The 12,815-nt window shown below is 41.9% G+C and overlaps 1 protein-coding gene across 2 annotated transcripts in view; it reads left to right on the top strand.

The window, feature by feature from the left end:
- The window catches only part of FBXW4 (F-box and WD repeat domain containing 4), a 257,249-nt gene that overhangs the window by 59,763 nt on the left and 184,671 nt on the right, over positions 1-12,815 (top strand). For both annotated transcript variants that reach the window (XR_013262825.1, XM_077455342.1), the window contains exon 2: positions 2,319-2,414. Coding sequence is in view for 1 of the 2 variants with exons in the window: in XM_077455342.1 (XP_077311468.1) it covers positions 2,319-2,414 (96 nt within the window). In the remaining variant the exon portion in view is untranslated. The remainder of the gene's footprint in view (positions 1-2,318; positions 2,415-12,815) is intronic.

The raw sequence follows: 12,815 nt of genomic DNA, 5'->3' as shown, positions 1-12,815 counted from the left end.
CATCTTAGTGTAATTTTAAATGGGACAAATGTATTATTTTTGTCTACGGTAACAATATTTTTTAAGCTAACTGATCAAAGTATGTTTTTTTTGGTTGTTTTTTTGTTACTTGTTTGTCTATGGATCTTATTTTAAAGAGGTTGTAAAATTATTTTTTTTTTTTTCAATAAAAATAACAAACATGTTATACTTACCTGTAGCAGTGGTTTTGCACAGGGCAGCCTGGATCCTCCTCTTCTCGGGTCCCTCTTTTGTGCTCCTGGCCTGTCCATCCTGTCATATGCCCTCCACAGCAAGCAGCACCCGAGCCAAGTCACAGCTCCCTGTGTCCATTCAGACACAGAGCTGCAACCCTGCCCCTCCCCCTCTCTTTCCTGATTGGCTGACTGACTTTGACAGCAGCAGGAGCCAATGGCACCACTGCTGTGTCTCAGCCAATCAGAAGGGAGAGTCTAGGATGGCCGAGACACTCGTGGACAGAGATGGGGCTCGGGTAAGTGTTGGGGGGGGGTGGCTGCTGTACACAGGAGACTTTTTATCTTAATGCATAGAATCAGGGCTGGCCCTACCATGGGACCCAGATGGCAATTGAGAGGGGTAGCAAATTGAACTGCAGCCATCTCTCCTCTTCTATTTACCCAGCTAGACACTCCGCCGCCCAATATGTGGCTTATGTTTCTAAGCTGGCCAGCCCAGTCCGCGAACATCATCTGCTGCTGGGATGCGACTTTCCCATTGCTGCATGTGCCGCCTATCGCCGTATGGCATTCACAGTGTTGCCGGGGAAGGAGGGGTGCCCACATGATTGGCTGCAAGATCGTAAGGAATCGCCTCCAACTACCTCTCATTTACCCAATGTACTGGCAAGAACATCCCAGAGCCTGCCTCCTACTTGTGTTTGTAGTTTGAGTGGGTGGCCCTTGTTCTCAGGTTTTAATTAATTTCTACTGAGACTAAAACCTGCAAGGACGTTTTATTCTTGTTCCCTTAGTATTTATCTCAGGTGTGTGTAGTTTACAATAACACGTGTGCAGTTATTGCAAATTATGTGCATACATTTCATGTTTTAAATGGAATAATGAAAATGTCCCTGTATATCTCAAAACTTGCTTCCTTTTGCTTCTAGTACAAATGGCAGATCCTGCTTCTCTTATTTACGTGAAAAAGCCCAGACTTAATAAGTACCATTTAAAATAATAATAATTCTGTGAAGCAATCTGGAGAACATGCTTAATAATTTTTAAATGGCCAAAAATAGAGAATTTTTGAACTTATTGCAGAATCCCATCAGTAAAAACTGAACACTTCTGTAGTGATCGGTACATTATCTATTTATTGTGGATGTTCATGCACAATATTGCCATTGTGCAATCGGTCACTGAGGCATTATGTTATTTTGCCATCATTGAGCTTTAGCCAATGATCCTGAGAAGACACATGATTTTATTTACTCAATCCTAATTGACAACAATCGCCTAGTTAACGTGGACCTTTTAAGCCGGGTACATACTGGCCGAATATTGGGAGACTTTGGCTGGTTAAAGAAAACGCCCGACACTCAGCCTATGTGTATGTCGGTCTGTCCGACAGAAGCCGGCCATTCAGCCAGCTTCTGTCGGACATGCATGCTGGAAAACCAGCAGCCGACCAACTCCTGATCATCACTCTCAGCCAATGGCTGATCGGAGTGTTGTGGCGGGGGTGGGGGGGGAGATTGTTGCGCGCTAATGTCGTATCATTGGTACAGAGTATCCGACCGGAGCTGACAATTTTTTTTTTTTTCAACCCGCTGGGTTGTATGAGAGAGAAAAACTTATAGTGTGCAAAGTTCTAGTACAAATGGTACAATCCTTTAGGTACCCACATGTAAAAGAAATTCCATGATGCTAGTGAAATGAAAATAAAATAACGAAGCTTACAGGTTGTATGTCCATAGTCTAGCATAGTCTAGTCATTGGTTTACCACATTGTTTTTCAATTACTCCAGTTTTCTGACTGGCCTTTTTTTCAAGTAATGGACCCCTGTATAAGAAGGTACCAGTGCAAAAATGCTAGTTATAACTGTTGACTTCCATGCACTAATAAATGTATGAGCCTATAAAGTAAGATGGGGCAAAGTGTAATTATGTAGAGCTAATAGAACTTGAATGTTTTAATCACTAATTTCAGTTGACGCTCTTGCTGTTGGGGTGGTATGAATAAGTCATATTTGGCATTCAGATATATTCTAGATTTAAAATATTGTTTACTTGTGATTTGTAAAGCACCTTAATATTATTTTCTATAATTTGAGGATTAATACAGCTTTTTATCTGCAGGATTACTGGAATACCTGTGAAGGAAAGAGTACGCATTTCTCAAAACTGGAAATATGGGCATTGCCAGTGCCATACAATGCTGAAATGGAAACGCAAGCAAGTGTTTTTACTTTTTACTTTTACTATTTATTTTTTAACATTTAAAGCCATGGTTCTTAAGGGCAGAAACCCGTAGCAACCAGTCAATATGTATTGTTCCTAACTCATAGCAGTACAAAAATGGTTTCTTTTGTCACTTTAGTTACTGCACTTAAAATAAGAGATCATTATTGACTAAGAATTTTTCATTCTCTTTGGAACGTTTGGATAATTACCAATTATTATAAGTTAGTTTAACTTTATATTTGTTATGTTTTGTTAAAGAATCAAAACTAAAACGCAACTACAGCCAAATACTTTTAATTTTGTTTTTTGATAGAGTGGGCGTTTAGCCTCTTTCAGTTTCTTATTTTATTATTGTCTTTATCTCCTTTGTAGAAATGTTCTCTGTCTTCCTGTCTGGACAGGAAGTGATGGGAAATCTCTCCAAAAGGGACATAAAAACATTTTTAGTACAAGGAAGGGTTAGAACTTGACAGCTGTGTCCCCCTACAATTATCACAGGGACAGGAAGTGAAGGAAAACCTCCCTAATAGTGTAACATACAGAAATAAGACCCTTGAAGTGGTAGTAAACCGCATACAAAAAAATAAATCGGGCCCTGGGCAGTTTTTACTAGCTACAGACCACCCGCCACAGTTGTAATGCGGCAGGTTAGTTCCCCTGTGTGAATCACCGTCATTGTACATTCGGGGCTCACACGGAGATTGGTGAGCTAGCGCACCCTTTCAGGAACAGGAAGCCAACCACCGGGTCTGGCAGAACAGAGATCTGTCAGTGTAAACAAACAGATCCCATTCTATCAGGGGAGGAGAGACAGATCTTCTGTTCCTAGTAATTAGGAACAGCGATCCCTCTCCTGCTCTAGTCAGCCCAGCCAACATACAGTTAGCAACACCTCCCAGGGAACACACAGTTAACACCTTGATCGCCCCCTAGTGTTAACCCCTTCTCTGCCATTGACATTTATACAGTAATCAGTGGCTATTTTTAGCTCTGATCACTGTATAAATGTCAATGGTCCCAAAAAAGTGTCAAAAGTATCCGATCCATCCGCCGCAATGTTGCAGTCCCGCAAAAAATTGCTGATCACCGCCATTACTAGTAAAAAAAAAAAAAATAAAAAAAAAAATATATATATATATATATATATATATATATATATATATATAAAAATGCCATAAATCTATTCCCTATTTTGTAGATGCTATAATATTTGCACAAACCAATCTGTATCCGCTTATTGCAATTTTTTTTTTCCCAAAAATATGTAAAAGAATACATATTGGCCTAAACTGATGAAGAAATTCATTTTTTTGGGATATTTATTATAGCAAAAAGTAAAAAATATTGTTTTTTTTCCAAAATTGTCAGCCTTTTTTTGTTTATAGTGCAAAAAATAAAAACCGTGGAGGTGATCAAATACCACCAAAGGACGCCATATCGCAAAAAATGGCCTGGTTCTTAAGGGGGAACATCTTCTGGTCCTTAAGTGGTTAAGAATACTAGCACATTATGACAGACTTGCCTGAAAACAAAGCCCTCCAGCAGCACGCTGTCACCACTGAAAGTGCTTCCATCTTTACCTGGTCTTCTTTCCGAGTTTGCAGGCTTCGGCTATACGATTGGCCGAGTCAGGGATGATAGACAGAAAAGTGCAGGATATCAAAACATCACTTAGTGGTAAAAGTGGATATCCCAATATAATTCTTAGTAAAAAAGTGTCATCGTCCGTGATGAATGTATACAAAAAACGAGACTACTGGGGGGACTTATGGACTTTACAGGCACCAGTACAGAACAAAAATTATTTTCATTAAACAGTTTGTATTATTGCAAAGATATACAAAAATGCGATTAAAAACCAGAAACGGATGATACATTCATTCGCGGAGACCTCAATCAGGTCTCCGCGAATGAATGTATCATCCGTTTCTGTTTTTTAATCGCATTTCTGTATATCTTTGGAATAATAAAAACTGTTTAATGAAAAAAATTTTTGTTCTGTGCTGGTGCCTGTAAAGTCCATAAGTCCCCCCAGTAGTCTCGTTTTTTGAGTCAGGGATGATGTCGCTGTTTACGGCACGGCTCTGAAGGAAGGGCACAGGTATGCCATTCCTTCAGAGCGCATGCTTCGGTGATATCACCGGCTGCATCTAAAGTAAATATCTCCTAAACGGTGCACGTTTAGGAGATATTTACAGTCCCTATAGGTAAGCTTTATTTTAGGCTTACCTATAGGTAAAGATTATATATGGGAGTTTTTTTCCACTTTAAGAAATGTAAAATTTTTACAATTTAAAAAACTTTGCATTAAGCATGATTGCCAATGGCAAAGCTTTTTGTGTCAGCAAAATTAAGCTGCACCAAGCCAAGTGTCAAATAGAGTAAAGTATACAAATCCATCCAACATGTCTGCTATCACACCGCAACATAACCACAACTTAAAGTAGAGAATTTCCTCCACATCACTTCCCCTTTAAGCACTTCCCACTAGATAAACAACACTTTCATAAACATTTTATCAAGCATTCTTGAAGCTTTTTCAGCGCTTCATAAATACAACAACACATCATAAACATATCATAAATGCTATAGGTGTACTAATGAGCGTTGCCTTGTTCTTCATAATCAACACACATGTGAACGAGCCCTAACTGAAGTCTCTGACCAAAGACTAGTGGATTCCAGCTGTCTGCCCATGTCTGACATCACTCATGTTCCTACATACAATTTCAATTATCTCGACTTTGGATCCTTTCCCTGTTCCTGGGGGTGATCCCAGTTTTGTGAAGTGCTGCCAAACCCAGTTTGACAATTTCAATGACCCTTATGCCGCGTACACACGAGCGGATTGTATGACGTACTTAGTCCGTCATACAATCCGACGGACAATCCGATTGTACTTTCCACTGAACGGACTTGACCACACACGGATACACAAACAGTCCGACAAAAGCTTGCGCGATGACGTACGAAGTCCAAGACACAGCAAAGCCCTGTAAATCCTTTCTGGGCATGCGCCATTCTTAGTCCGTCGAACTAGCATACTGACGACCGTATTGTCCGCTGAAACCAAAGTACGACGGACAGATTTTTGGAAAAACCGAAATTCTTAGTACTCCGGACTGCACGCTGAAAAGTCAGCTGAAGCCCACACACGAGCGGATTGTCCGCTGAAATGTGTTTCAACGGACTAAGTACGTCAAACAGTTCGACCGTGTGTACGCGGCATTAGAAAATCTGAATACATTGCCCTGTTTGTTCTTATGTTTGATCACTCATGTTCCTGACAGCAGCTCTGTTGGAGGTGGGGTAAACTATCAGGGCTGTTTGTAGGATGACAGCATATGTTACTGCTATGTAAGTACAATTACATGATATGTTAAGCCTTACAGTGGGGAAAATAAGTAATTGATCCCCTGCAGATTTTGTAAGTTTGCCCACTTACAAAGAAATGATAAGTCTGTAATTGTTATCATAGGTGTATTTTAAATGATAGAGACAGAATGTCAACCAAAAATCCAGAAAAAAACATATGATACAAATGTTATAAATTGAGTTGCAGTTCAGTGAGTAAAATAAGTATTTAATCCCCTACCAACCAACAATGGCTCCCACAGACTGGCTACATTATGTGCTCATGTGGTACGCAGTCCTGTCAATTGTCCTGTTAATTTAAGAAGGTGCTCCTAACGACAAGTCGTTATGTGTATAAAAGACACCTGTCCACAGAATCTCTTTCTTCCATTCAAACCTTACTATCATGGGCAAGACTAAAGAGCTGTCAAAGGACATCAGGGACAAGATTGTAGACATGCACAAGGCTGGAATGGGCTACAAGACCATCAGCAAGAAGCTTGGTGAGAAGGAAGCAACTGTTGGAGTGTTCGCAAATGGAAGAAATACAAAATAGCGATCAATAGCGCTTGGTCTGGCGCTTCATGCAAGATTTCGCCACATGGGGTAAGGATGAGCATTAGAAAAGTGAGGGAGAAGCTCAGAACTACATGAGATGAGCTTGTGAATGATCAAGGCAGTTGGGACCACAGTCACTAAACAAACAATTGGTAACACAATACGCTGACATGGATTGATATCCTGCAGCGCCCGCAAGGTTACCCTCCTCAAGAAGGCACATGTACAGCGCCTGTCTGAAGTTTGCCAATAAAAATCTAGATGATTCAGAGAGGGATTGGGCGGTAGTGCTGTGGTCAGATGAGACCAAAACTGAGCTCTTTGGCATTAACTTGACTTGCCGTATTTGGAAGAAGAAAAATGATGATTATGACCCTAAAAACACCATGGAGGTGGAAAACCTTATGCTTTGGAACCTTTTATGCCAAAGGTACAGGCTGACTTTGCTGCACTGAGGGGCCATGCATTGTAAAATCTTGGGTGAGAACCTTCTTCCCTCAGCCAGAACACTGAAGGTGGGTCGTGGATGGGTCTTCCAGCATTACAATGACCCAAAACATACCACCAAGGCAATAGAGGAGTAGCTCAAGAAGAAGCACATTAAGGTCATGGAGTGGCCTAGCCAGTCTCCAGACCTTGATCCTATAGAAAATTTATGGAGAGAGCTGAAACTTCAAGTTGCCAGGAATCCTTAAGGATGTAGAGAAGATCTGTAAAGAAGAGTGGAACCAAAATCCCTCCTGAGATTTGCAAACCTGTTAACCAACTACAAGAAACATCTTACCTCTGTGCTTGCCAACATGGATTTTTCCACCAAGTACTAAGTCATGTTTTTCTTGGGGGATCAAATACTTATTTTACTCACTGAACTGCAACTCAATTTATAACATTTGTATCGTGTGTTTTGTTTTTTTTCCTGGATTTTTGGTTGATATTCTGTCTCTGTTATTATAAGTGTATTTTAAACGATAATTATAGACCCTTCATTTCTTTGCAAGTGGGCAAACTTACAAAATCTGCAGGGGATGAAATAATGATTTTTCTCGCTGTATATGTATAGGGTGGTGACAAGGTCAGTTTAAAGGGCTTTACTGCTTTATTATAGAAATTACCTTGAAGTGATGTCTCTCCATCTAACAATCATCTACATGGTAAAAATAAATGATGTGTCATATCTCATGTTTAACTGTGAGAATTATAACCAGATTTTTTTTTTGTAAGCTACAGTATGTGATAAAGTGAGACAGTTATTGCTTAGCTATTAATTTTCTCTCAGCAAATATTTGCTTACTCCTTTGATATACAGCTAAATTATACCATTTATATGATCCGACCTCCACTGAAAATAACAGGGGCTTTTGTACTTTACCCCTTGAAAGTACTTACAGGTGCTGAGGAGGTGGGGGCTTCATTAGGATGTATAATACCATCAGGGAAATAAAGAAAACACTAAAGTATAAGGCGGCACTTATTACAAGCTATTCTTTCATTTATCGTTTCTAAAGATATACGATGCAGTGTTAAGATATATGATCCAATTAAGAGCACTGAAAAAGAAGGTTCAGAGAGCAGGCCTCTTTGTAGCTGCCATTCTGCAGCACACTCTCGAAGATAAATAGATCAGAGCAGGATCTCTTGTCCCATAAAACATCTTCTGCTTCTGCCACTGATGCTTCATAATCATATGTTTGTGATGACAGAGTTCACTGGGAAATGACTCCACTGTCATTGAGAATCATTACACTTTGCTTTGACTGTATAAATACTTGCAGGATGAGCAATGCCTTACTTCTGCCATGCTGGGGACGTTACAGTAACTTGTTCCTTGCTCTCAGGCAGAAACATTTTATTGAATAGTCTTTAAGAAAAGTGAATTCGATTTGATATGAGTATAAACACTCAACGAAAATGATGGCAAGTGATTAAAAGCAACACTATAAAAAAATAAAATAAAAACAAAAAGAATAAAAATGTTATACTCGCCGCTCATCTGTGGTCCTGTGTTATGTAAGTGTTTGTAAAGCTTGAGGTCCCTGTTGCCCTGAGAAGATTGTTGCACCAACCACACCATTTTGAATAAATCAAGCAGTGGTGGCTCCACTATTTGGCCAAAATGTTGTAGACACCCCTTCACATTATTGATTTGAAGTGTTTCTAGTGATAGGTACTGCTAATGATGCAGCATTCAAAAATATTTTACATAACGGTGTGCTTTTCCTTGTGGCAATAGTTTGGGGAAGGCCCTTCTCTAATCCAAAATGACTGTGTCCCTAACCCTACTGAACAACTGTAGGATGAACTGGAATACCTATTACAAGCCAGGTTTGCTCTTGACTTAAAGTGGAAGTAAACCCATGGATTTAAACAGTTAAAAAAAAAAAGGCATGCCGGGAATGCTAACTGCACATTGGCTGTGCTCTCAGCCAAACTATCAAACCATCCAATGGCTGGTGTCATAACGAATCACATGTGCAGCACCATAGCAGTTGAAGATTAAACAGAGGCAAAGATGGCAGCTTCCTTGGCTGAAAACGATAGGGGAGTTTACTTCCACTTTAATAGTAATGGATTTCCACAGACTTACTCCAAAATCTTTTGGAATACCTTACCAGAAGAACGGAGGTTATTATATTTGCAAAAAGATGGTACAGCTCCAGATTGCTTATGGTTTAGGTATGGAATGCCCAAGAAGTTCAAATACAGTAGTCATGATGTCAATATTTTGTCCATATAGTGTATGTCTCTATCAACCAGCAAACAACCCCAGCTGAAAGTTTTTTGGGTGAAAGGGACCGCTTTTGAAACTTTTTAACATAAAATAGCTCAGCTTCCCATTTCGACCCTTACTGTTTTCATCATTCTTTTGTTGACTCATAGAAGTATTTTGGATATGTAAAGAATGACTCTAATCGTGTGCTATAATAAATACCCCCAAAAAATATATAAAAAAAACTTTTTTCCTTAACCACTTGCCGACCGCCTAACGCCGATGTACGTCGGCAGAATGGCACGGGCAGGCATAAGCACGTACATGTACGTGATTTGCCTCCCGCGGGTCGGGGGCCCGATCGGGCCCCCGCCCGGTGCCTGCGGCGGTCGGTTTTCGTTCGGGAGCGATCCCGGACGAGGGGACGGCCATTCATTCATGGCCACCCCCTCGCGATCGCTCCCGACGAATAGAAATCCCCGGTGACATCACTTCCTCTCCTGTAATGTAAACACAGGAGAGGAAGTGATGTATTCTCTCCTCCGTGTCGGTATTTTTCGTTCCGACACGGAGGAGAGCGGATCAGTGAGTTGCACCAACACATCCCACACACAGTAGAACATGCCAGGCACACTCACACCCCCCCTTTACCCCCCGATCACCCCCCCAATTACCCCTGCCCCCCAGTCACAGTGACACCAATGTCATTTTTTTTTTTTTTTTTTTTTTTTTTGCATTGGTGTCATTTGTGACTGTAATAACTGTTAGGGCAGTTAGAGTTAGCCCCCTTTAGTTCTAATGTACCCCCCTAACCCCCCCAATAAAGGTTTAACCCCGTGATCACCCCCCGTCGCCAGTGTCACTAAGGCTGGGTTCACATTGCAGCGGTTTATGAGAACGAATGTGATTCGCACCGCACTGCAGTGCAAATCACATCCGATCTCTGTGCGATTCGAGTTCAGCCATTCGCCGCACCCGCCGCACCCGCCACACCCGCCGCACCCGCCGCAAATTCGCACGGGACCCTTTTTTTGGCCCGCAGCAGAATCGGATCGCATGGGTGTTCACACCATGCGATCCGAGTTTGCAGATCGCACTGCGATATGCGAACTGATCTGGGGGTGTCAGTAACATTTCACTGACACTCCCAGCAGTTCGCATAGGGCAGTGTGAACTGCCGCCGGGAGGCATGCGATGCGGGAACCCGCCGCGGATTCGCGGCGTTTCCGCATCGCTCCAGTGTGAACCCAGCCTAATAAGCGATCATTTTTCTGATCGCCGTATTAGTGTCCCAGGTGACGCTAGTTAGGCAGGTAGGTATTTAGGTTCGCCGCAGCTTTTTATAGCGCCAGGGACCCCCATATACTACCGCATAAAGCCCCCTGATTGCCCCCTAGTTAACCCTTTCACCAGTGATCACCATATAACTGTTACAGGTGACGCTGGTTGGTTAGTTATTTTTTTATAGTTTCAGGGCACCCGCCATTTATTACCTAATAAAGGTTTAACCCCCTGATCACCCGGCGGGTGTCATTTGTGACTAATAACTGTTAGGGCAGTTAGGGTTAGCCCCCTTTAGTTCTAAGGTACCCCCCTAACCCCCCCAATAAAGGTTTAACCCCGTGATCACCCCCCGTCGCCAGTGTCACTAAGGCTGGGTTCAGATTGCAGCGGTTTGAGAACGGATGTGATTCGCACTGCAGTGCAAATCACATCCGATCTCTGTGCGATTCGAGTTCAGCCATTCGCCGCACCCGCCACACCCGCCGCACCCGCCGCAAATTCGCACGGGACCCTTTTTTTGGCCCGCAGCAGAATCGGATCGCATGGGTGTTCACACCATGCGATCCGAGTTTGCAGATCGCACTGCGATATGCGAACTGATCTGGGGGTGTCAGTAACATTTCACTGACACTCCCAGCAGTTCGCATAGGGCAGTGTGAACTGCCGCCGGGAGGCATGCGATGCGGGAACCCGCCGCGCATTCGTGGCGTTCCCGCATCGCTCCAGTGTGAACCCAGCCTAATAAGCGATCGTTTTTCTGATCGCTGTATTAGTGTCACAGGTGACGCTAGTTAGGCAAGTAGGTATTTAGGTTCGCCGCAGCTTTTTATAGCGCCAGGGACCCCCATATACTACCGCATAAAGCCCCCTGATTGCCCCCTAGTTAACCCTTTCACCAGTGATCACCATATAACTGTTACAGGTGACGCTGGTTGGTTAGTTATTTTTTTATAGTTTCAGGGCACCCGCCATTTATTACCTAGTCTCACTAGTGTACCCCTAAATTTAGGGGTGTCTACTTTCCAAAATGGGGTCATTTGGGGGGGGTTTGTGCCATCTTGGCATTTTATGGCCTTCAAAACTGTAACGCCCTTAGAAAGCCTGAAGGCGGTGCTTGGTTTTCGGGGCCCCGTACGCGGCTAGGCTCCCAAAAAGTCCCACATATGTGGTATCCCCGTACTCAGGAGAAGCAGCAGAATTTATTTTGGGGTGTCATTTCACATATGCCCATGGCATGCGTGAGCAATATATCATTTAGTGACAACTTTGTGAAAAAAAAAAAAAAAAAAAAAAAGTTTGTAATTTTCCCGCAACTTGTGGCAAAATATAAAATATTCCATGGACTCAACATGCCTCTCAGCAAATAGCTTGGGGTGTCTACTTTCTAAAATGGGGTCATTTGTGGGGGTTTTGTGCCATCTTGGCATTTTATGGCCTTCAAAACTGTAATAGGTAGTGAGGAGTGAAGTCAAATATTTACGCCCTTAGAAAGCCTGAAGGCGGTGCTTGGTTTTCGGGGCCCCGTACGCGGCTAGGCTCCCAAAAAGTCCCACATATGTGGTATCCCCGTACTCAGGAGAAGCAGCAGAATTTATTTTGGGGTGTCATTTCACATATGCCCATGGCATGTGTGAGCAATATATCATTTAGTGACAACTTTGTGAAAAAAAAAAAAAAAAAAAAAAGTTTGTAATTTTCCCGCAACTTGTGGCAAAATATAAAATATTCCATGAACTCAACATGCCTCTCAGCAAATAGCTTGGGGTGTCTACTTTCTAAAATGGGGTCATTTGTGGGGGTTTTGTGCCATCTTGGCATTTTATGGCCTTCAAAACTGTAATAGGTAGTGAGAAGTGAACTCAAAAATTTACGCCCTTAGAAAGCCTGAAGGCGGTGCTTGGTTTTCGGGGCCCCGTACGCGGCTAGGCTCCCAAAAAGTCCCACATATGTGGTATCCCCGTACTCAGGAGAAGCAGCAGAATTTATTTTGGGGTGTCATTTCACATACGCCCATAGCATGTGTGAGCAATATATCATTTAGTGACAACTTTGTGTAAAAAAAAAAAAAAAATTTTTTTTTTGTCATTATTCAATCGCTTGAGGCAAAAAAATAAAATATTCAATGGGCTCAACATGCCTCTTATCAATTTCCTTAGGGGGTCTACTTTCCAAAATGGGGTCATTTGGGGGGGTTTTGTACTGCCCTGCCATTTTAGCACCTCAAGAAATGAGATAGGCAGTCGTAAACTAAAAGCTGCGTAAATTCCAGAAAACGTACCTTAGTTTGTAGATGTGACAACTTTTGCGCAAACCAATAAATATACAATTATTGACTTTTTTTTTACCAAAGACATGTGGCTGAATACATTTTGGCCTAAATGTATGACTAAAATTGAGTTTATTGGATTTTTCTAATAACAAAAAGTAGAAAATATCATTTTTTTTCAAAATTTGCGGTCTTTTTACGTTTATATCGCAAAAAATAAAAA

Source organism: Lithobates pipiens, unplaced genomic scaffold, assembly GCF_037356315.1.
Source record: "Lithobates pipiens isolate NorthernLeopardFrog02 unplaced genomic scaffold, aLitPip1_a1.2 Scaffold_25, whole genome shotgun sequence".
Taxonomy (NCBI): domain Eukaryota; kingdom Metazoa; phylum Chordata; class Amphibia; order Anura; family Ranidae; genus Lithobates; species Lithobates pipiens.
Note: the sequence above shows the minus strand (reverse complement) of the source record. Positions and strands in the feature narration are given on the sequence as shown.